The sequence below is a fragment of the Ascaphus truei genome, chromosome 6 (genome assembly GCF_040206685.1).
Source record: "Ascaphus truei isolate aAscTru1 chromosome 6, aAscTru1.hap1, whole genome shotgun sequence".
Taxonomy (NCBI): domain Eukaryota; kingdom Metazoa; phylum Chordata; class Amphibia; order Anura; family Ascaphidae; genus Ascaphus; species Ascaphus truei.
In genome coordinates, this window is record NC_134488.1 from 73,618,436 (window position 1) to 73,643,889 (window position 25,454).

Genomic DNA, 25,454 nt, shown 5'->3' on the forward strand with positions numbered 1-25,454 from the left:
TTGAAAATGCCTGTCACACTCATCTGAGGCCCATTCTTGCCCAAACCTCACCTAACTATCAACCAATCACTTTTCCAATTCGATTTCAAATTACTTGAACATCTAATGTTTATAATCGCATGATACATTTTATGTCCCTCCAACTTCCTCATTGATACACTTTAATCTGCCATATGTACTCCACGGAGACTGATCTAACAAAAGCGGTCATTTAAGTTCTCAAAGCAAAAACACAGGACTATTTTCCTTCCTGTTGCCCATCCTCTCCTATTCCATACTCATTCCATTGAACTTTGTGGCACTCTCCACTCTTGGTTCTCTTCCCATCTAGCTGAGGGCTCCTTCAGGGTTTGCTCACACCTCCTGCTCTTCTACACACAATGTTGGTGTTCCCAGGGCAAACTAATATGTTTGGATTTTACACACATCTGTCTTCTTCACAACTCCCTCCCTCCAGACGAACTATCTTCTATTTCGGCCTGAATGTCCCACTGCTACCTTAAACTCAACAGGCCTAAAGTAGAACGAATACTTTCCCCTCCCTCTAAAACTAACCTTACACTTAACTTCTCACTGACAATAGATAACTTCACTATCCTCTAGATAACACAAGCCAGATGTCTAGGTATCACACTTGATTTCTCTCTCTCTTTCATAGCACACATCCAGTATCTCACCAATTCCTGCCACTTCCATCTCTGAAACATTGCAAAACAAAAATATGCCCCTTTCTCACCACGCTATGTGCCAACATTCTAATTCATGAGCTTTTAATATCCCAACTTCACTACTGCAACCTACTTCTAATCGGTCTCCCACTCTTCTGACTGTCCTCACTCGTCCACCCGAAATGCTCTGCCAGGCTTATCTACCTCATCAACCGTTCTATGTCTGCTAATTCTACTTCACAGAGCTAATCTTTATACTGGCACCCATACCCAGCAAATTCAAGATTCTGGTTCTCACGACAAAATAAAAGCTCTGTGACACAGCCCCTCTGTTTATTTTCAATCTAATTATTCAACTCATGAACTACGGCTTTTCTCCTCCCTCATTCCCACATCCAGGGCTTCACCCCAATTGTGGAACCACTTACCCTGCAGCATCACTCATTACAGCATTCACACTTTCAAAAGTTCCCTCTTCAAAGAGGCCTACTTAGCACCCTTCTGACAAGCCTACGGTTAATACAATACCATGTGGCCATATTACCCACTCCTATCAGTCATCTCTCCCCCATTCTTTTTAGATTGAGCTTCTCACAGCAGGGACTTAATTACCTATGGTTTCAATGTTTTAACTGACAATGTATTTTGTTTTGCCCTTGTCCCTACCCCAATAATGTACGACACGGCAGAATATGTTGGCACCATACAAATAAAATCTAATAACTATTCCTCCCCTCACAGCTGGTACAAAGACAAAGAGCTCCTGGAATACGCATACCCTGGATACCTTTCTCTCAATGACGACCACATGAGTATAATTGCCAATGCCATTAACGAAGGCCTCTACACCTGCATAGTGAAGAAGCGGGATCGAGTGCTCACAACCTATTCATGGAATATAAGAGTCCAACAGTGAGGGAACCTATAGTTCATCATCACTTCCCTCATATTGAAGACTGGGTGGAGGTGTGTGGATTCATACACCTAGGATCAGTACATAGCGCTCACCCACCTGTGTCTGGACATTGTCAATCCTCAACAGCTGGCGATATCATATAGCTACTCAGAGACAAATGGACCTATTGTTTCCCAAGACTGCCCATGCCACTGCATGGTGGTTACTATTACAGCAGCAGTGCATGCACTAAAGCTATTACTACATAACTAAGCTTTGCACATTAATCCCTCACAAAATAAAATTGCTAGGGAGGGACAATACCCCTCATGGGGGTAGCATTTGGTACAATAATAATCTTCCCATTCAGGAGTACAGGGCTTTTCCGTCTCATTGTTACATCCCTCAACTAAATTGGCCACTCAAATTAAAGCTGAAGGTGCCATTACTCATCACTGCAGATGCTTACCCTTCTCAGTTGTCTTAGCACATGTTCTGCCAATATGGATGTGATTAGTTCCAGCATTAAGACTGATAACTCCCCAGTTATTTATATAGCTTCATGTCCCGCAGAAGTCAGTGACTTTTAGCATCTTTTCCATCGAGTTCTACAAATGAAAGAATATAGGGCATGTTCAAGTCAATCAGATGAGTGAGAGAATGTCTATGGCCGCCTCTTTGCACACAAACTAGATCAACCACGTTTCTTGTTGTATTTACTCCAAGAACATTTAAAAAAAAAAAAAAAATATTTCTTACACGTTTTTCTGCAGGTTTGTAGCATTTGTATTATTTTCAGGGAGACGGCTTATTTGCAGATTACAGCACATTATATTGGGGAATCATAAAAGGATTTCTAGACCATTGTATGATCACCACACCTACTCTTCGTTGTCACCAAGAATGACGAATTCATTTTTTTAAATGTTGGTCCAGGAAAAAAGCAGTACCATTTTTAGATCTGAAACCAGAGAGTCTGGTATGAATGACACTTTACCTGTGTCTCACGTCATCAAATGTGGTCCTGGTTGTCTAGTAACATCTGCGCCTTATGATTTTACTCTATCTATATTCAATGTCATTTGCAGGAAAAAAAGCTATATTTCAACACTGTAAAACATCTACAATCTGAGCATTGCTTAAGCGCATATCACATACAACGTAGTGACTTCACATGAAAAATTGCCTACTGTTCTCAACACATCCAAATTCATATGAATCCAATTTAACGCACATCCTTAGCCAGCACAGGGGAGTGTTGTATAGATGGGGTTATTACTGATTAGACAGAGATGCACACAAATGGCTGAGTGTCAGGCACAATAACATATGCTAGCATAAATGTTAAAGTGATATGCAATGCATTTCTAATAGTTGCGGCAAGTAAGGCGATTCTTCTAAATATTAATACTCTATAAATAAACTCCTAGATAACTGGTCCTATTGAAAAAATGATCGATCAGCAGAAAATTAACCATAGATGAGACTACAGAGCTACTTTTTTTCTCCAACTGAAATGTGCTTAACGTTGAACATGCAAACGGCAGCACGTTTCCAGGATATTACCTACAAGGGATTGTGTGTCACCTTATTCCAGCTATTTGGAGCTATCCAGACTCCTTACAAAGGATTTGTCATCAAGTGGGAGACTGCTTAACCTTCCTGTATCCAAACACATTAACGCTATAAATGAGCCAAATGTATGGAGGCCGATTGCTATTATGATCCACAGACATGCTTAACAGGAGTGATCTTTTAAAGAACCAGGTGCTCCTGCTGTGCTATACTTTACCCTATCGTAAAGGAGTGTAAAGCATATTTGAAGATTTGGATTATATCAGGAGGTGCTCAACTCTAGTCACACAACCCCCCCCCCCAGTCAGATTTTCAGGATACCCCAGCTTTAGCACAGGTGGCTCAATCAGAGGCTCAGTCAAAGACCTGTTGGGGGGGCTTGAGGACTGGAGTTTAGCACCTGTGCATTATAGAACAATGTATCTATAATAACCACATATAGATTTAATGGTAGAAATGGGACTTAAAGGCAAAATGTATAGCAATAAATGTGTGTAAGGCACGCTTCTTAACTAGACCAAATAAACATTTGTTTTTAGGTACACAGAAATGTTTTAGATGCTTAGGAACTGGGTCATGATAAAATAATGATATGGGGCAAACTGGAAAAAATGGGCAGGTGATATTAGACTTGCCATCCGTTTCTTGTGAAGCAGTCATTTATAAATCACATACATGCACTCAAAGCATCATTTTCTATCAAAGCTCAAATATAGCTTGATAGAATACTTGCTGGTGCTGAGGATATAGCAAAATTATGGAAATAAAAGAGTAGCATTCGCACAAAGGTTTAACAGCGGTCTGACATTCCTTTTCCAAAGTTTAGGTCCAACTCTGCGAACCTCTCAAGGTCTTGAGAAAGGGCCCCTGCGTTGGAAAATAATTGCTGGAATTATTGGGGGGAGGGGGGATGCATCTGAGAGTGCTGCTCTCAATTATCTTGTGCTGTCATGACTGCTTAGTTTTGCGTTCCTAGAGAAATGCTCGAGTTGCCATGGCAACAAGGAAAAGGTAACGTCAATTTTTGCTGCTAAAGGGGTTAAACAGTTATAGGCCAACTAGACCAGTGGTGGCCAACTCCAGTCCTCAAGGGCCACCAACAGGTCAGGTATTAGGGATATCCCTGCTTCAGCAGAGGCAGCTCAATCATTGACCTGTGCTGAAGCAGGGATATCCTTTAAACCGGACCTGTTGGTGGCCCTTTAGGACTGAAGTTTGGCCACCCCTGACCTAGACTACACACATACCCCGGTTTAAGGACACTCACTTTAAGTACACTCGCGAGTAAGTACATCTCGCTCAATAGGCAAACGGCAGCTCACGCATGCGCCAGTCAGCACGTCCTGAACAGCAGTACCGGCGCCCTACCTGTACCGAAGCTGTGCACAAGCGGGGAGACTATAGAGCCTGTTACAAATGCCTTATTTACATCAGTTATGCACGTATATGACGATTGCAGTACAGTACATGCATCGATAAGTGGGAAAAAGGGAGTGCTTCACTTTAAGTACATTTTCGCTTTACATACATGCTCCGGTCCCATTGCGTACGTTAATGTGGGGTATGCCTGTACATGCTCAATACAATGGACTAATGATTTCAGTGGAAGTTAGATGTGTCCTAATGATATTGTGGGGTAGGGGGGTAGGGAGTAGCTTGTTGTCATGCAGTTGGAGACAGAGCCTGCAGTCTAGCAGACATTAGACATTATCGCATTTGAAGTTTGATTGGAGTTTTTGCAAGTGTTTCATTCTTTTAGACTGTTCCCCAGAACTTTGCGGTTTAAAATTGAGACTGTCTGATGAATGGCAGAACACAAAGCCTTCCGTGGATTTTACAATAATTCAGTCTACAAGTGTTAAAGCAGATCTAGGAAAACTGCAATAGAGACATATCAAAAAGTAAGCCGCAAAAAAAAAGTTAAACAATTAAAAATTAATTTTAATTCTACAAATATACAACAGTGAAAAATAAATAAGCCAAAGACTGCACTTTAGAATATTTGTTTCAGTCCTTGCTCATTTCCTCAGGCCTCCCCCCACTTGGAATGAAACATTTTTTTCCACCATAGCGAAAGTACGGTCGTAACAGTATTTTGCTGGGGCTTTGAGTGTGTGATTAAAAGTCTGATCCATGATTCTCACAAGTCCGAAAAAAATGGTCATGTGTTTGTTTTTTCTCCTTTGGGCAAGTTTAAAACTTGAGGCTGAATCCAGGCCCAGCTGCAGAAGCGCCTTGATTGGTGGTGGTCAGGTGAAAGCCAGTGTCTTTCAGATCATCATCCCCCTGAGAGAAAAAAGACAATAAATACACATATATTACGCACAGAAAAAGGCACTGCTCCACCACCCAAAAAATAAAAAAGTTATACATGTAATGAATTCATAGCTTTAAAGTCAAAATGATCAGACTTCCTGTAGTAAATTGATGTCTGGATTAAAACATCTGTTCCTGATTTAGTTATTCACTATTTTTCCATGTCCATTTACTGGAGGGAGAACACTACATTTTAATAGGGAGGTTATGAATCCTACACCATTATTCCAGTTTAACACAAGCAGTTGATGTATTGTTTAACACCAGTATTTGTCTGCATTTTGTTGGTGCTCCTCGTTCTAATTCCATGGATTGGTAAGTCAGACAAAGCCATGTTTAGATTTCTTGGGAAACTGCGTGGAAAGTAATACTCACCAGCTGGCTGTACCCAAGTCCTCCCTCTGGTGGCCGGGGACTAGTGCTACGCTTAACTCTCTGCTGCTCACTTTTAGCTGGCCAGGTTGGGAACATGGATGGGTCGATGGGCAAAGGAGTCTCCCGGAAGTACTCGTGCTTTAAGCCGTCTTCTGAGCTGATTCTTTTGGCTGGGCAGTAAGTCAAGAACCTGATGAGAAGGGTAGGGAAAAAGAGTTTGGGCCAGCAGAGGAAGGCACAATGGTAGATCTTACATACTGGGAAACTCGAGCATGCATTCTGTCACTAAACTTGAAATGTTTGACATACTTGTTCATGAGGTCAAATCCTTGGTCTGACAGAAGAGCTCCAAATCTCTTGCGGAGGTTGTTGTAAGGATATTCTGTGAAGGTCATTTTCTTTATTGCCGGAAGCTCATTGTACCCAGGCCAGATCTTCTCACTTGGGGTTCCAAGATCCTGGAGTATATTAAAAACGTGTCACCCAGTATCTTTTACAACACTACTAATGAGCTATCCCAAATAAAAGCTGCTCATTTAAACCATTTATGCCTCGATTTTCCCTCTATTTTTTTATACAGGCATTTAAGGAGGTTCTCAATCTTTCCTTTTAGCTCATAAAAATGAACATTCTTTCCCCCTATCAAGGTCAAAAGAAAAAAAATACTATATACACTTTTAAATATTTACCATTCCAACTGGATTGTCTTCCAAAAGATAATTTAAGGAACAATTACATTTCTTTACATTTTATCTTAAGAGCCCCTGCACAAACATGGATAATACTAGCTTCATTTGCAGCTACACAATATATTTTACGCTACAAAGCATCTATGATGCACTCCAAAAAATATACGAAAAGAAAAAACATCCCAAGAAAATATTGCTGGGACAGCTAGGGCTTCACTTTCATAGCAACTTAGCCATTCTATGGACTGGACATGTCGCAACACCTTGGGAAGCCATGTACCAAAACACTGTGGATTTCTGTACTAGACATCTGCAACACATTGTACATTATTCTCAGGCACAATGACTTTACCTTAAAAATTTTATTGATCTGATCAATCTCAGACTTTCCAGGGAATAGAGGCTTCTGGGTCAAAAGTTCTCCAAATATACAACCCACGGACCACATGTCTATGGCGGTTGAATATTCCTGCAAACACAAAACAATGTACAAGAAGAGCATGGATGGAAGATCAATATACTGTATAGAGTACTCCAAGGGTTTTACCAATGAATGGATCAATGTGTAAACATATTGAAAAATGCACCTACCTTAGCCCCAAGTAATAGCTCTGGTGCTCGATACCATAGGGTGACCACTATGGGCGTGTAAGGCTTCAGGGGGGATCCATACTCACGAGCCAAACCAAAGTCTCCAACCTGAAACAAATGAACTCATTACTAGATGTAACAGGTATCACCGACTCACTGCTTAGATGGGCTATGCACTGCATCTCAGGGGGCCTAAAACGTACAAACTCCACGTTATGGGTATGTTATTGTAATTAAGGGCACATACAGCAAAAAGAACTATAAAATAACTACTGTAAATGTTGCAAACATGCAGTATTTTGTACATATATTGTACTGACAGTAATAAGTGTTCAATGGTATTTAATCACCATTATATCAAACAAGACTACATGCTGCAGCAAGATACTATCCTACGGTATCCCTTATATAAAATGAGCTATATACAGATATATAGCAAAACCTTGTGACAAGCTAGCAGAGGGAAGACTTTGTGCTTCTAACAGCTCCACTCTGTGCTGACATTTTTGTAATTAGTCTTTAAGCACAGAATTGTGTGCCAGACTTAAATACAGAAGTTAAAATCACCAACAACATTACAGTTGGTGCTTTGGCTATTATGACTGAACTCTACATTTCCTATTACACGAACATTTCCCCTACCAACGGGACCTGCAACCCAAAACACGAACATTTCCCCTACCAACGGGATCTGCAACCCAAAACACGAACATTTCCCCTACCAACGGGACCTGCAACCCAAAACACGAACATTTCCCCTACCAACGGGACCTGCAACCCAAAACACGAACATTTCCCCAACCAACGGGACCTGCAACCCAAAACATGAACATTTCCCCTACCAACGGGACCTGCAACCCAAAACATGAACATTTCCCCTACCAACGGGACCTGCAACCCAAAACACGAACATTTCCCCAACCAACGGGACCTGCAACCCAAAACATGAACATTTCCCCTACCAACGGGACCTGCAACCCAAAACATGAACATTTCCCCTACCAACGTGGGACCTGCAACCCAAAACATGAACATTTCCCCAACCAACGGGACCTGCAACCCAAAACATGAACATTTCCCCTACCAACGGGACCTGCAACCCAAAACACGAACATTTCCCCTACCAACGGGACCTGCAACCCAAAACACGAACATTTCCCCTACCAACGGGACCTGCAACCCAAAACACGAACATTTCCCCTACCAACGGGACCTGCAACCCAAAACACGAACATTTCCCCAACCAACGTGGGACCTGCAACCCAAAACACGAACATTTCCCCTACCAACGGGACCTGCAACCCAAAACACGAACATTTCCCCAACCAACGTGGGACCTGCAACCCAAAACACGAACATTTCCCCTACCAACGGGACCTGCAACCCAAAACACGAACATTTCCCCTACCAACGGGACCTGCAACCCAAAACATGAACATTTCCCCTACCAACGGGACCTGCAACCCAAAACACGAACATTTCCCCTACCAACGGGACCTGCAACCCAAAACACGAACATTTCCCCTACCAACGGGACCTGCAACCCAAAACACGAACATTTCCCCTACCAACGGGACCTGCAACCCAAAACACGAACATTTCCCCAACCAACGGGACCTGCAACCCAAAACACGAACATTTCCCCTACCAACGGGACCTGCAACCCAAAACACGAACATTTCCCCTACCAACGGGACCTGCAACCCAAAACACGAACATTTCCCCAACCAACGGGACCTGCAACCCAAAACACGAACATTTCCCCTACCAACGGGACCTGCAACCCAAAGCACTAAATTTAATATTCCTCATTATACAGAATGGATGCTAGGATATATAAGGTTTATTCTGCCTAACTTGTTCTGCTCAAAATACTCTGGACACGTTATGTGCAGTGAATCCAAGTGGGGTCCTTGCCTTTAAAATACCAGCATGACTGAGCAGCAAATTGGAGGTCTTGAGGTCTCTATGAAGGATCCAGTTATCATGGAGGTGTTTGACTCCCCTACACAGCTGAATCATGAGTGTCTTCACCTCACCTGTGGGGAAGTGACAAGACAATTATTGCAAGAGTGCAAGCTGACAGACCACTAGCCACATACTCATAGAGTATGAGGGCTTTATGAGGTGTCCCATAAGCTTTTGTCCACAAGCACAAAATGTTCATTATTTCTTCTGGATCTGCTAGTTTAGACCTTCTCCCATTTCCTCACACTCGGGGTTTCAGAAAAACCATGCTTGCAGGACTGCAATAATTGGCAATACCGGTTATCTGCTGTTATAATTACCAACACATGTAGGTAGAAACTTTTATTTAACTAAAGAAAACATGTTTTGTCACAAAACGACACCTCTTTAGTTCTGAGCCATTTGAGGACAGTCATAAATCTTCATACGATAGTCGGGGAACAAAAACATGGAACATAAAATAACACTGGTGAATAGTGGTAGCTCTGTAAAAGTTTTATTTGTTAATCTTCTCACACAGTATAGGAAAAGACCATGTTTTAGAAAGAGCGGGGGTTATTACCGTGAGTCAGTGCAGATTGCCAGGCACAGTATAATCAATGTGGCAAGCCTAGCAATGGCATGTGCGTTGGGACAACATTATTGGGGTAGGAATTAAATATCTGCGTTACTATTACGAAGTGTACTGTGTTTATTTTCCATGGTGGTGTAAAAAAAGATCAGGCCCCACGCACTTATATGAACTAATTTAAGAGAAGAGATCTATAAAATGGCAATGAATGGAATTATTGGTCATATTAAACACTCACCTGGTAAAAATGGCTGTTTCATGGTCTCCATTAAACTTTTTAGGTCATGTTCCACATAGTTCATGACAATATAGATCTTATCCATGTTGCTGCCTACCACAATTTCCTGAAAAAGGAATCCATATGAAACAAAAATTAATATTGACAGAAAAAAAAAAAATCTTTTATGTCCCAACATTCACAATTATATTTCTGATCGCATTATTCCATCTTCAGTGTCGCATTACTCCATAAACTGCAAACAGACCAGATCTCAACTAACCCTCCCAGTGTTCATTTTCTCGGACACAAATAGTACTTTGTCTGTAAACTGCTGCCACTTCTGAACAAAAGGCAACCATAAGGTTTTCAAAAACCCATGTACATCCCAGTAACATTTTTATTTCAGTCCAGTACAAATATAGCACAGCTTGCAAAGAATGCAAATGATAAATGGTAATTTCAAATCTAGTACAGATTATAATTGTAAGGTTCAGTTTGCAAGAGCATAAACAGGAAAAGGTGGGGACTATGGTTGTATAAAAACAAACTCGACAGAGAATCAGTAGGAAGCACTTATATATCGAAGCAACAAAGAAAAAAAGCTTGTTCGGCGCTATAATAACCATCTGAAGAATTGACTCTGAACAAGGTTTAAATCAGATGTGTATGGGCGTTTTTCTCCAAATGTTTGCAGATTGCATTTTTCATTTTTTTGTCTTGCAATATAATATTCTTTAAAACCTTTTTTCCCCACTCACTTCTGTTTTTTTGTGATATCCATCATCTATTTACTACTTTTTTGTATATAATAAATGAGGCTATATTCATGACTTACAAAAAAACTTGAGTGCACCTACTTTGGGGGGCAGGGGAGGGTATATGTGGACGGGAGATTATGTGTGTGTTGGGGGGGGGGGGGAGATTTATGTAGTGGAGGGGGGTATAGGGGGATATACTGTATGTAGGGGTGGAGGTGAACGAAATGGCTGCACACACTAGATAAATGCAGGCATCTCATCTTCCATTGGGTGCCTTACCCTTACGGTGACAATATTTGGGTGCTGGGCTTTCAGGATGGTGTTGATTTCACGAAGGGAGGTTATTGGGAACCCTTCCTTCTCTTTTTCCATTTTGAGACGCTTCAGAGCGACAATTTCATCTATATAAAAAAAACAAAACATAAATGCCTTTGCCCATTGCCAAGCTCTGGGATGAAACCGTGCTATTTGTTAAGCCATCTTTGGTCTGAATAAATAGCAAGTAGAAGGCAGTAAATATGTGGACATTTTGAACATTTGGGGCTTTACTCTCACACCCCACTACCACAGGTTATAATGAAAGGGACTAGCAAAAACAATGGTTTTAAAAGCAGTGTGTTCGTTAAGTCGCACCTTTTATTAGAGACTTAAAACAAAAAAATCTTGTATATTATGCAGTTTGATAAAACCACATTATCCACCTTTTAGTCTGCGCCTACTCAAAATCTTCAGTATTTAAGGCCTGAAACTGCTCTCACCGGCCCCGCGCACCTCTGCAATGCCCCGCGCACCTCTGCAATGCCCCGCGCACCTCTGCAATGCCCCGCGCACCTCTGCAATGCCCCGCGCACCTCTGCAATGCCCCGCGCACCTCTGCAATGCCCCACGCACCTCTGCAATGTCCCACGCACCTCTGCAATGTCCCACGCACCTCTGCAATGTCCCACGCACCTCTGCAATGTCCTCCTCAATACCCGCCAGGTACCTTCTCTCCACCTTTAAGGCTCATGTCAAAACACACTAGACATGTGCAAAGCTTTTGCCAGCGTTTGCAAAACATTGGTCCGCCCTCCCCTCACTCCCCTCCAAAATGCCAAGCATTTCCATTAATGATGCCAACTCCCAAAAGGGGGCTGCAACATGGGTTTGGCTGGGGGCAGGGGGAAAGGATTGGCGAATCAATTGTGATTAAGCTGCGGCTCATTGGCAAAACAACCAATTGATAACGGAAATGTGTGATTTCTGAGAAACCATTAGCCTTTCACAGTTCTGCGAACTGGATCGCCAGTTATTTCAGTGAGAAACGGCAAATAAGTTCACAAATGCATCTTGCAAAGTTTTGCACATCTCTAAAAACTTACCTTTTTAATGAAGCATGTGAGTAGCTCCACAGAGCTCACTGTTACATAGACACTTACAGATGTAGCAAGACTTGCTGTCCCCAGCGCCGTGGACGAGCAACACAACTCTGCGGTGCTGAGGACAGTGACTGCCGCTGCAGGGGGTCCATGCTTCTGAATGGGAGCCCTGCAGCGCTAATCCTTTGGTGTCGCCACATGACTGCAGTGCTGAAGACATTAAGTTCTGCTACATCCATACCAAACCACATTCCTACAGTCATTCATTTCTCCCTACTTACCACTTAGGAGTGTAAGCTCCTTCAGGGCAGGGACTCCTTTTCCTATTGACACTTATTCACATCATGCATTACAACCCATGTTATTTGTTTGCATCTAACACTGCTGTGAAAGTGCTATATACACTAATAGTGCTATACAAATAAAGATGCAAGGCGGCAGGTGAAAATACAAGTGCATGTTTTGTAAAAAAAAAAAAACAAAAAAAAAATGAATTTCAATATTTTTCATTAAATTATTCCCAACATAGGTGCTTTCATCACAAGTTCTATTTTCCGAGTCGAAAACCAACACACACATTGCGACCCAACCCAAGTTTGTAAAATAAGCTGTCCGCACGACTGTCTTCCCAAGTCAGGTCTGGTACGCACCGGTTTTCCGGTCCTTCGCTCTGTACACAACACCATACGTCCCTTCTTCAATGCGATTCAAGCACTGAAATTCCTCCACACTACGACAGCCCTGAAAACAAAGATCACAGAGTGTTACAGGAGTAAAAACTAAAAGAAAGGGGGCAAGGAGCTCGTTACATTTCAATTATATTCCATCATATCCTATTCCTTTCTATCAGATGAACATGACACCTAAAAGAACAATGATCAGTATGGCATTTACCCTGAACACCAACCTCTCCTCTCCCTCTGAACCAGACAATCTTCTCCTCTCGATTTACATGCTGCCCATTCTCGGCTCCGGAACACCCGCTCCTCTAACCCACACTGACGGCTAAATTCACAAACCCTTTCTCTTTGCACTTGCTCCTCTGAACGCCTAGAGGAAATATCTCATACTTGCGGATTTCCTGCAATATACATTTCTCCTCTCCTGTTTTAACTGTGCTCTTTAAGGACAAACACTACTACTCCTCACTCATCAACACTCAGAAATATAATCCATGCCGTCTTCTCTGTATGTGACTCCCTCCTCCGACCTTCAATTCCCACTTTCCATCCTTCCCTTCTCCTCTAGCATTTGCCGACCACTTTAAAAGACAAGATTTATTCTGTCACTCCCACCTTCTCTGCTTCTACCGCTGGACTCCTTTTCTCCTGTTAGAGTTGGAAGTTTAAGCCGATTTTTTTCTTCTCCCTCTACCATATGTCCTCTCAATCCTATCCCCTCACACCTTATCAGAACTCTTACTCCTGCCTTAATCCCCATTCACCTCAATCTTCACTTCCTCCCTGTCCTCTAGCACTTTCCCCTGCTCCTTTAAGCATGCGGCGGTCATATCTATTCTCAAACACACCCTAGACCAGGGCTGCACAACATACGGCCCACGGCACCCCGTGCCGGACCCCCTTCAACCCCCCCCATCCCTGGTAGGGAAAGGAAGCGTTCCAGTAGGAGCGCGCACCAGCACTGTCTGTGCGCGCTCTCACGTAAAAACCTCCTCCCTCCTCCAGCACGGGGACGTGCTCTAGCAGTGTAGCGCAACCCGGAACTTCCGGGTCTGCTGCTAGAGCGCGCATCCCTGCCGCCGCCGCAGGTATACGGGGTACGCGGGGCGCCGTCATCTGGGCGAGCCGGCCGCTGATTGGCCTCTCGGGCGCATGACGCAGCGAAAGAGACAGACAGCGGGGAGGGTGATCTCGCTGTCGCCGTCATCGTAGCCTGGGTGGTTGGTGAAGCTTCAGCAGGAGCCGCAGCACAGAGGGAGCGCGAGGTGAGGGAGGACGTGTGCGAGGCTTAATCAGAGGTTGCTGACATGGGAGGGGGGTGGGGGCTGCTGACATGGAATGGGCTGGGGGGGACTGCTGAAATGGGATGGGGGGGGCTGCTGAAATGGAATGAGCTGGAGGGGCTGCTGAAATGGGCTGAGGGGCTGCTGCTATGGGCTGTGGGGCCCGACTCTGTTTTCCTTGTGAGGGGGGAGAGTGGTGTGAGTTGCAGGGGAGGGTGTGGGGAGGGTGTGGGGAAGAGTGGTGTGAGGTGGGGGGAAAGTGATGTGAGGTGGGGGGGGGGGAAGAGTGATGTGAGTTGCAGGGGGGGGAAGAGTGATGTGAGTTGCAGGGGGGGGAGTGATGTGAGGTGCAGGGGGTTATTGTGTGTTTGATGTGGAGGGGGAGTATTATGTGTGTGTGTGAGGGGGAGAGTTGGGGGTATGAGAGATAGATGGGGAGTATCGCAAAGGTTGATAGTAAGGGGTTCTGGGGGAGATATGAGGATGATAATTAAGGGTGCTGGTGGTGATATGAGGATGATGATGAGGGGTGCTGGGGGAGATATCTGAGGATGATGAGAGGTGCTGGAGGAGAGATGATGATGATAGGTGCTGGAGGAGAAATGATGATGATGATGATTATTTTACCCGTGCGGCCCAATTTTTTTTTCCTTGGAGCAGTTCGGCCCTTCTCACTTTACGAGTTGTGCAGGCCTGCTCTAGACCCTACACGCCTTACCAATTACCGCCTGGTATCCCTCCTGCCTCCAAACTGCTAGAATGTTTCATGTTCTCCCATTTGATCACGTCTTAATTCCCATGCGTTCCCAGACCTTTAACAATCTGTTTTTCTTACAGCTACTCTACAGACTGTGCTCACTAAAATAACCAATGGTCTACATGAAAATTCCATGGTCATTGTTCCCTACTCCATCTCTCTGCTGCCTTCGATACTTTTGATCACTCTTCCTCATATGCTAAGCTCACACATTTTGCCTGTCATTTGAATGTCTGTTGCCAACATGTCTTAGTCTTTCGGTGTACCTCAAGCCTTTGTTCTGGGATCTCCTTTTCTCTCTACCCACTATCACTTGGTGACCTCATCAACTCTTTTGGCTTTAGGTATCATCTCTATGCAGATGATACCCAGATATATTACACCCTCCTTATTGCAATTTACTGCTAACAGGCCATCATGCCTCATAACTTTCTACTTTGCAATGTATTCAACATTCTGGTGCTAGAATAATGTCACTTTCTCCCAAAACAGTCCCTGCCTATCTCCTCCTTAAAGCCCTCTCCCGGCTTCCATCAAGTTTCTCATCACTCTCAAAGTTCTCCTCCTTACCTTCAAGGTTCTCCACTCATCTGCTCATCCCAATATATGAACTTTAAATTGTATCTCTCGATACGCCCCTGCTCCCCACCTACGCTCTACTAATCAACTGTCTCCTTTCGACCTCTACTGCTCTCTCGCTTTAAACCTTTTCCCCTCATTGCCCCTTACCTGTGGGATGCCCTCACACTCTGTATACGTCAAGCACCTTCTAACTCCACCTTTAAATCAAACCTTAAAACTCACCTGTTAAATGTAGCATTTCAATAGCCTAGACTCATGGCTACTGTCCCACACCCACTCATACCAACCATTGTAGCCAAGCACTGCAATCTACTACACTTATTCTCTCATCTGGTGTCTCCAAGTCTCCCAATATACCACTTAGACTGTAAACTCTCCGGACAGGACTTTCCTATGGTCTGATTTGGTTTGTTGCACTTATTGTATTATAACTCCCTGTACTGTCTCTTTTGTAGAGCGCTGAGTACATTGTGGGCTGCAAGCCTGAATCCAGCATATTACCTGGAGGGCAGGAAGGTATTTGGGCAACTCTTGCTTCAGCTCAATGGGGGACATGACTGGTGAGTCTGGAACGTATTCTCCATCTGTTAGGGCATTGGAAAGAGGGCTAACCTCCCCCATTTCGTCATCATCCTCGTCGTCGTCATCCTCTTCCTCACTCTCAGCTGAGTCATGGTCAAACCTTGATTCTGTGACTTCAAACGTTAAAGCAAAAGATGAGGACACAGTTATGCTTGACAACACTGTTTCTATAGCAGTGAGGAAATAGACTGAACACTTTGGGCTAGAAGTACCTTTGTATCAAAGGGCTGTATCCAATATATTTTAAAATGCATTGACCTCTAGTACGTGAACAACAAAGCCAGTTGCATCTATATATACATATGCTACTGTTTCAAAATGGTTACCCTAGTGAGGTTAAACAGAATGATCATATTATGCACGGCATGGCAGACTAATAATTAACATCACATATGATGCACATAAGTGGAGCAAACCACTACCAAAACTGTGGTTAACATGAAGATTCACAACAGAACGGTACTGGAAACCAAATATACCTTGTAGGTTTTTGTAATTGCTTCTAGTGATATCACTGCAGAAATCAATGAAACAATACTTACAATTACATAGATTGGTGTAGTTATAACGGCTATGTGTGGATAGAATTAACGCATCACTTGCTGCTCTTTTCAAATTTCAATAGGACACCCATAAAATGCATTTGCCTAAATTAACCAAACAGGCCACAAAAGTACTTCAGCCTTCAGGAAAGCTTCCCTAAAACCACCGACTGTATAAATAACTTTCCTCCTTCTTACCAATTGGAATATGGTTTCCATTCTCTCGCTCATCCTCTTCACTCATCTCTTCTTCACTGACTTCTTCTGCAAAGGATAACCAAGGAAAGAAAGGTTATCCATGAACGACAAACATTCTCACAGAAAACAGATCCCCTTACAAGTTAATTATTCCCACACTATGGTATATAAAAACATTTCATAATGTAACCCAGTCATTGCATGTAATTATAATCATCCTTAAAACAAAAGCTACATCTTAAATCAAGCTCAGGTCATCCATAGTCTCAACTATCATGATTGGACTTCAAAAGGCTGCGTGACCTCAAGATCATAACACTTAAAATATGTACAACAGCTCTGAGCAGCTCTATATAATGATTGTCCAATAAATGATGGGTGTATACTTCCAGTGTCAGCCCTTACCAGCCGTGTGTTCAGAAACTTCCTCGGAATTGCTTCCTGTATCGTCTTCGTCGTCTTCTTCTTCTTCCTCCCCCTCTTCTTCCTCCCCTTCTTCTCCCTCTTCCTCGGATTCTTCGGTACTGGTTTCCTCTTCCTCCTCTGAACCAGTCCCAGTGCCTGCTGGGGTTGCAAGTTTTTATCAAAAGACTGCACATGTATTGCCATACGCACTACCTTCCAGTAAGCATAAAAGCAGTTTTTTTATTTCAGAATTACGACCAATGCAATGTTCTTTATAGTAACACAAACCGCTGTCACTAAACATGTCACTGTATTATAACGTGGCCTTTTTGTTCCATTTATAGTTTAAGTTCACTGGCTTTTTCTACTCCATTTCAGAGATATATATAAATAAATAAAAACTACTTTATGTACAGTAAGCTTCAAATGCAAAAACAGCAGCCACAGCCAAGGGAGCCAGGGTCAAAGTTGTAATAAAAATATATTTATTGAATCATCACAAAGGAAGTACACAGACCCTCCTATGCGTTTCGCACCTTATGGGTACTTTATGTAAAGTTAATTGTTCTATTCCCAGGGTGGCAACTGTTTAGATTACCAGAAATCTCATGGACCAAAATAGGCTTAAAATTAAAGTTTAACTGCACAAACAAGACTGTGGAGAGACGGGATTACAGTCACTTACTTGCACACCCATGGCAGTTACCGGTGGGCAAACACTCTAATAGTGATGTGGTGTGCTGAATTGCATCAGGTCACTTCAAGTTTGAACTGTTTTCACAAAAATTGTGAAGTAAAAAGATCACCAGCTTTTACACGATCGTGGCCATTATGGAATTCTTGCGAAAAAGCAATTATCTAAACTAGTTTTGTTGATTTGTTTCCTTCTTTTAAACTTAGCGTTCGGAGCAGAGCTAACAAATTCCATTTAGCTATTCATACACTGTTTGCCAGCCCAAAAAAAATAATCTCTGTTTTAATGGATTTTTTTTTCAAAGGGCCGGCTACACCTCACAAAATAGTAGTCTTAATCTTTTTCAATTCATTTGTTTTAAGCATATTGAAGTTATAAACACATATACACACACATACATAGCTTCAATATGCTTAAAACAAATTAATTGAAAAAGAATAAGACTACTATTTTGTACACACCTCTCTCTCTCTCTCTCTCTCTCTCTCTCGTGTAAAATATCAATTTGTAATGTCACACAGCTTTCAGCTCTCCACATGCGACAAGAATATACATGACTACATTATCTAGCAGCATAGATATTTCTAACACTGGTAGATAAATAACTGCTAAACCCACCTCCCCCCACAATTCAATAAATGTTTCAGGTAAAAACCAAACTACCTTCCTCTTTTCTGTTACCAAATTGTCCCTCATTAATGACATCACTAAATGTGACAGTTGGACAGCAGAGAGGCAGAACACTGAACATGGCAGCACACCAAGGAAAACTATCCAGCTCATACATACATACATACCTTTGATGTTTCATATTTAGGGCTTTCTTAGTTTATTTAAAACACACAAAAGGTATATTTTGCATTCAGATTCATGTTTCTAATTGGGGGGGGGGGGGGGGGTAGCATGCCTTTAACAGATTTCACTCAATTGTATTTTTTCATAGTTGACCAAATTGAAGACTACACATATTGGACAATAGATGTCTTCAGTTTTCCTTGGCAAGTAGTAGCAAAATGCAAAGGAAAACCAAGCAGTAACATCTGAATAATGCTATTTTAGGCACAATGCTAGCGTTATGAAGAGACACTGTTCATATAATTTTCCAGGAGGTGGCACTATGGGGATCTTCTGGGGCAGCTTGGAAACAAAGACCTGGTGAACACACCACAAAAATTGCTGGTCGGTTAAATATTGGCTTAGGATTCCTAGTTACCGGAGGAAGATTCTGCAGAACTTGTTTTCCTCTCACTGTCACTGATATCTTGCAGGTCTGACAACGGGTCTCTCTCGTCTGGTCTGTCGTCTTTCTCTAAGAAAAGCAACAATTAAACCACAATGGTTTGAACCATGAGCTGAATTGGGTCCGTCTCATGACAGCTGAGCTACTGCAAATCAAAACATCGCGGCTTCGTTGCCGAGCAAAAAACAGTTTAAAGGTCACGGAATGAAGCCACTGCTCATTCTATTTCTGTTGGAGAGATGCTCGTATGGTGAATAAGTGGGTAGCTAAACCCACAGAATCATTTAGTAAAGGAAAAAAATAAATATTTTGTGCATACTGCAATGTTTCAGTCAGTTAACTACTGTAAAGTAAAAGGTGAGGCGATGTGTTGTATTTCATCTACAAATTACTGGTCATCAAAATGGAGACCAGCGTCTTAATTAGAATGACATTCTGCTCGGTCAAATAATGAATGGAGACTCACCTTGCTTCCTCCCGTCTCCGGCCTCTAACCTCTGCTGCCGTAGAGGACTGCGACTGCGGTAATTTGCTTTGTTTTTTTCTCCGTGTTCTTCCTTGGCCGTTCTGTGGTGAGCAGCTACTGGTGATGGAAAACCAACAGAAAAAAAAAATAAGTGTGTAAATAGTTAAAGATAAAATGACAAGCCTAACCTATTTGCTGCCTTTGCTTTGCAATGCCTTTCAGCCCCCCCCCCCCCCCCCCCAGGCTGCATGGGTTAATGACTAGATAAGATTTTTACAGATTCCCATGGCAAGTCTCCTTCACCATTTCAGATCAATTCTGCAGTGTGTTGCACATTATTGGCAATGATGTGTTTTCAAAGGTTGGAGCCTTATATTACCTCCGACATCGTAATTAGAAGTCGTTTAATGCCCCCAGACTCCACTAGGTTCCTACAAGCCGGTTTATTATTTTATCCTTCAGATTTCTGTAGACTTTGCAAAATGTATCTCAGCGCCCATAGAGAAAAAGTCTTCGATCTGTGATAGTCCATTTTAAAGAACTTATTTCGGTTAATGTGCCTTCTAATAAAGCCTATTTCGTTTCTACAGAGGTTATTTCTTGTTTTTCTTAAGTGGTAGTTCCACACACAGATTTGCCAACACTTGTAATAGTTTAAAAATTGGCAGTTAATGCCAAATGTGCATGATTGCCAAGAGTATATATATATATAAAAACATGAACATTTTATATATATGTGTGTGTGTGTGTGTCAAGCTTAATAATCAAAACGAATAGACTACACCGTTCTGTGGCTAACAAAATGCTTTTGTGCGCGCTTTCGAGATACACTGATCTCTTCTTCCGACGGTGCCATCGCCTTTACCCGGGGGGAGGGGGAGCGCATGCTGGCAGGGTTGGCACTTAGCAGGGTTTGTGTAAATAAAGCCGTGGCCTTTTTACCGCCAGACCTTTGCTGTTTGTTTATTTATATGTGGGTTGGGGAGGGACGGGGAGCTTCCTCGTGAGATATAGATAGAGAGATATAGAGAGACATAGATAGAGAAAGGATTGCACCTTTATATTAGCTTAAAATTATTCATTTTATTTATATGTTCCTCTAACGGTTTGGAAAGCAATATGCTGGAGTAAAAATGCCTGAAAGCAGCAAGAGGGGCCATGCAACTATAATAATGCAGGTCACTTCGTCATGAATTGGTTAATAAAAATGTTGCTCATTCATATCTAGTTATGCCCAATCATGTGGGCTCAATTGCGTTAATAAGCAAGTCAGTTTCCCAAGACCAGAATTCGAGCATTTAGACAGACCTCCCCACCTTTATAAAGTGCTCTGCGTACTCACAACTACATCATTGAAATGGAACATTTTTAGTACACTGATTAAACTGATGTTATTTTGGGCTGTTGAAACAGAAAGCAGAGTGAGGCTGTAACAATACACTGCAGATATCCACTTGGCGAGGCGGTGCCAGGGCCATGTGTACTTGTACCGCTACAAAAGACACGGCATAGCAGGAACACAAACTTCAGGTGCGGAGCATTATTTATTCCAAACTTTCCTAACATGCTCCTCCTCACCACGAAATCTCAGTTCTAGAGCGCGTAGGAACTGGGGGAGCACATCCATCCCAGACACAAGACTAATTAAGACCTAATCCAATTAAGACCGGCTTGCAAGTAGCAAGACTTCATATCCCCCAAATAATAACCGCTTCTGCCCTTATTTGGTCTTCCCTCATGTTTCCTGGGCCAGCAGTGTATTGTAGCTCCTGGGACAGTATATGGGGTTTAGTTTTTGCACAGTGGAATAACTTTCGAGGAAACAACCATTAACTCGAGGAAACAACCATTAACTCGAGCAATGGGTTTGCTGGTTCCTCTGGCACTGAAAGGGCTTATCGGCTGCTTTAAAGCACTTGAAAGTACAAATCTCTGGTGTTTTAATGTTGCAAAGCTTTCAATTTTAGATTTAAAAAGAACACTGACAAATTCCAGGAAATGTTAGAAATAAGCAGACTCCGCTGAAGCAGGTGCGGATGCAGCGGTGAGAGCAGTTATAAAGCGACTGAGAAAAACAGAATTCATCTGGCAAACATTATCTCACTTCACAAAATAAGGGTGGGGGGGAAACCGGATGAAAAAAAAGCCACATTTAGGGGAATTTGTTATACCAGATTCAAAAATAATCAAGGCCTCATGTCTTATGTCTTATGCAACGCACATAAGCACAGCATTAAGGGTGGCTTTTACAGCTGCATATATAAAGGAATAAACACTGGTTAAAAGGAGTAATTATGAAACCAGTTTGATGGTGCAATGTATAATGGCGATGAGCTATATTCGCGTCAAGCATCACACGCCTAAGAGCAAATATTCAGGACAAGATCTTTGCCATCCCTCTGTTCTCATCGTTAAACATGTATTCAAGCAAAGGTGGGGAAACTTTGGGGCAAACAAATCGGTACCATATGGATCCCATTCAAATCAAAAAGGACTTTTTTTTTTTTTATCTTGATACATAGCCGTCACTATTTTATTTATTGGCGCTTGGAGAGTGGTAGAAGGGATTAAGATCATTCTTGGAGAAGCTCCCAATAAGATTGTTTGTGTTACTGGTCACTAAGCAGCAGTTTTAGCAGGTCTGACCTAAAGGTAGAAACAACTTTAAAGTATTGGATTGAATCTTGAGTAAACTAAAAACCGTTAAAGCGAAGTAACCATTTGTTAGCAGAAGTCCTTAGTAAGTTACCATGCAACCCACAGAACCAGAAAGGTGTTGCAGACTTCCAACCAAGGGATGACTGCATTGTAAAGCGCTTTAGAAGCTCAGAAATTAAATGAAAACATTGATTCAATCCCCCAAAAATGCAAAGCAGCTTTCTGTTTGTAAAGTCTCCTAAACACGTTTAAATTAATGCTTTTAGGCCCCCCTCTCCCCCGACCCCCCAAAATAACCAAAACAAAGACAAACCCCCCAAAAAAGGAAGTTAGGACAGGAATAGAATGTTTGAAAGCATTAGCAGAAAATGGATATGGGAGTAGGGAATAGGAAAACAGTCATGAAAGGAACATATTTCTATAAGTTTCTGCTGTTGTGCTAACCTTGCTACGCCTTTGCTGGCTGTGGTGTGTTGCTGGCACCTCTAGCAGTGACGAGGTTAAGACAGTACAATGCAGTACAGAATTGCTACAAGGTTATTGCCATGAAAATGGTTTAAAAAGCCAAAACTTACTTTGCGTGCTAAACTCTACAAGTATTCTTGCATCCGCAAAGTGTGCACTGTACTGCATTTTCTCACTCTCTTGCAAGAGCTCTGGCTTCCTGCGCATAGGAATCGTAGTTCCTGCGAGCCCTGGAAGGCATGTTGTACAGATTGGTACACTAAACTGGCATGTGCAATGCAGGCTAGGATTGTACACTCTTAGAACTACAAATTCATAAAACGGCATTCACCGTGCAAACACAACAGTGCTTTGTGCCATTGCAGACTGTTGTGGTGTAGACGGTAAATTCCTTTCTACATGGGAAACGTCACATTGCTCCTTTATATAAATCGGGCTGAAGTGGTTCACATAATTGCTCATTATGCAAAACAGCCTCAAATTGAGTCGGCAGTCCCACTTGGTCTAATACTCTGCATGATAACCACCAGTCAGTTCACTAACCTCATTGGCTGAACTATGCATCAATTCCTTGGTTTCCTTCACAGCTGTCTCGGGGGATCAAACGTCCCAATTTTGGCAGATAAACAGTCACCAACAATTTTATAAATCAATCATCAGGACGTCAAATATTTTTTCAAACGGCATACCAGTTGTCAGGCCAGTTTAGAGTTTCACCTCCCCCCAGAATTTTTTGATCCACCAAAACCCCATCTTTGTTCATGATTTTCTGTTCATATGCTCAGAGAGAACTGGGGAGGTGGTAAATCAGCTTAGCCTTCAAATGACTTAAATTATCCTGCCATGAGCAGACTGCAGACTCCGGAGATATTTAGTTACTCATATTATTGCACAAATGCACACAGAAAAATTATATACATATATAGCAGGCTTCGTTGTTTTTTGGTGTATATTTTGGTATGTTGTGGTTTTGCCACTAAATCTCATTAAAAAAAAAACTTTAATATTGTGCATTATACTGTACTGAGATGTGTTATCTGGGGGAACAATGTCATGAGCTACATCTGTATACTCTCTCCTTAACATACAGTATAAAAACAGTCAACATATGCTCTATAATGACTGCCAACGAGAACTGAAAGTTCATTTAAAGGCTTTAGTGGGACAAGAGAACTAGTAGTTATCCTGAAAAGTAAGAGGCCAAGCGGGACAGAATATAACGCAGTGATAAATTGTAAGCCCTTCAATACAAATTCCATTTAAAGGAGCGCTGCACCTACCTAAAAGTAGAAGGCAATTTATCCTTGGCTCTCCCATGTAAGACTTGCAGTCATAGCCAGGACAGTTGCACATACAACCAAGAAGAGTCCTAGAACTATCCTGGGCAATGGAGGGCTGATCTATCATTTGCCAGGTCTGAGACAGCAAGGTGAGTATATCCCAGTGCCTATCAATCCTCACTCTACTGGTGAGACCGTTAATATCTTTACAACACTACGGTCATGAAGCTTTATGGGCTTCAGGTAACTTGATGGTAAATGGTTTAGCTGGGAGCAACTACAGGGTTTGATGTATACATCTCCTCAGATACGTTTTGCCATGCTTGATCATTGAAGTGATCCAAAAAACTTTAATCTAAATATCAGCTCGGCATAGAGGTATAGACCATAAGAACCCTTCCGGCACTGGAAGACACCTTAAAGCCAATATAACAGAGTTGTAAGGTATATCCCCATTTAGTAAATATGGGCCACAAATGTTAGAAAAACCTGGTATCCAGTTAATCCATTGCCAAGTTTTGTGCACTACTAGCTGGTACTGTACATAGATCGTCAAAGTAGATGTGTAAAACTCACAAAGTCCAATATAGATGTGTCTGTCAGTGGACGGATATTCTATTGGCACAAGGAATGCTGTAAGCTCACGGGAACAGGAAAATAAGTCTTGCCCTATGTTGTATGTACCAAGTGTAAATGTGCAGGGCTAGTTACCTTCTCGTCTGATGTCCCGTTCCTTGCGTCTCTCCTCTGCTCGCCTCTCTCTTTCCTTAAGCTCCCTTTGCTCTTTCTGTTGTTCCCTAATCTTCCTATCGCGCTCCCGTTTACGTTCCAACTGTTCCAGACGGTCCCTGCAAACATTAAAGTTCCCCCTAAAATTTCACATTTAAAGTCAGGTCAGGTTAAAAGGGAAAAAAAATAAATATATATCAATATATACACATAATTCTATTACCCAGCCCATTTAATTTCTAGAGAGGCCTGCAACTCATTAATCATCTAAAAGGCAAGAGGATTAACATGCAAAACAATCTGTTTCAAGGCACCTGGGCATACGAATCTGGAATTTACCATCTGTTCTATACAATGATGGTACTATGCCATGTTTCTACCGAAGGAAAAAGTTCATAAAAATATAGCAAAGATGTATATGGTACTTGTACCATCTTCTAATGGTCCACGGAGAATGTCCTTCAGAGAGTACATGGTCTTTTTTTGTACATATTTTCCAGGTGTAGCCTTATCACCTGGTGATTCTGTCAGACAACCACATCTACTGATGTCTACGTCTGACATGAAAACTCATCTATACTGGTTTGAGGTTGGTCCAAAAAGGCATCACCACCTGCGGACTTATGTACACAAAGAAGGAAACAATTACATTTGAATACTGCAAATTATTCACTTTATTTCCAAAGGTGCCTACAACACATTGTTCTGCAAGCTTCTCTGTGCATCTACTTTTTGATATATTCATACTTTGAATGCCTAACAATGGACATGCCACGTTAAATTATTAGTTAGTGATGTGTTAAGAATGAAAAACCTAAACATTTCATAATGGCAGCTGAAATAGAATTTAATAAGGATTATGCTTTTTACTCATTCTGCCTGCTGAATTATTACGTTACCAACCATTCC

General features: G+C 42.1%; 2 protein-coding genes across 5 annotated transcripts in view; one reads left to right on the forward strand and one right to left on the reverse strand.

Annotated features, from left to right (window-relative positions):
* Positions 1 to 6,289, forward strand: part of MMP23B (matrix metallopeptidase 23B) — a 28,764-nt gene extending 22,475 nt beyond the window's left edge. For both annotated transcript variants that reach the window (XM_075604822.1, XM_075604820.1), the window contains exon 8: positions 1,410 to 6,289. In XM_075604822.1, coding sequence (XP_075460937.1) covers positions 1,410 to 1,584 — 175 coding nt within the window. In that variant the 3' untranslated portion in view covers positions 1,585 to 6,289. The remainder of the gene's footprint in view (positions 1 to 1,409) is intronic.
* On the reverse strand, positions 5,059 to 24,661 carry LOC142497272 (cyclin-dependent kinase 11B-like). Of its 3 annotated transcripts, none has more exons than XM_075604818.1 (16): positions 24,528 to 24,661; positions 22,647 to 22,766; positions 19,414 to 19,527; positions 18,921 to 19,016; positions 17,014 to 17,172; positions 16,609 to 16,674; positions 15,788 to 15,981; positions 12,635 to 12,725; positions 10,906 to 11,027; positions 9,887 to 9,992; positions 9,027 to 9,148; positions 7,110 to 7,217; positions 6,871 to 6,987; positions 6,139 to 6,287; positions 5,830 to 6,019; positions 5,059 to 5,424 (listed from the first exon to the last, which is right to left on the reverse strand). In XM_075604818.1, the coding sequence occupies exons 2-16, from the start codon at positions 22,741 to 22,743 to the stop codon at positions 5,332 to 5,334; spliced, it is 1,824 nt and encodes a 607-aa protein (XP_075460933.1). In that variant the 5' UTR covers positions 22,744 to 22,766; positions 24,528 to 24,661; the 3' UTR covers positions 5,059 to 5,331. The 3 variants fall into 3 exon arrangements, with proteins under 3 accessions (XP_075460933.1, XP_075460934.1, XP_075460932.1); XM_075604819.1 differs by having other exon boundaries at positions 17,014 to 17,169; positions 19,414 to 19,530; XM_075604817.1 differs by having other exon boundaries at positions 19,414 to 19,530.
* Positions 24,662 to 25,454: the final 793 nt, after the last annotated feature.

Bases quoted from the DNA above. Each gene is read 5' to 3' on its own strand.
- LOC142497272 (XM_075604817.1), bottom strand. From the start codon at position 22,743: ATGCGCAGGAAGCCAGAGCTCTTGCAAGAGAGTGAGAAAATGCAGTAC. The intron at 19,017-19,413 runs GTGAGTCTCCAT...TGCTTTTCTTAG, and splicing joins CGGAGACGGGAGGAAGCAAG to AGAAAGACGACAGACCAGAC. The intron at 17,173-18,920 runs GTAACTAGGAAT...TTGCAACCCCAG, and splicing joins TTCTGCAGAATCTTCCTCCG to CAGGCACTGGGACTGGTTCA.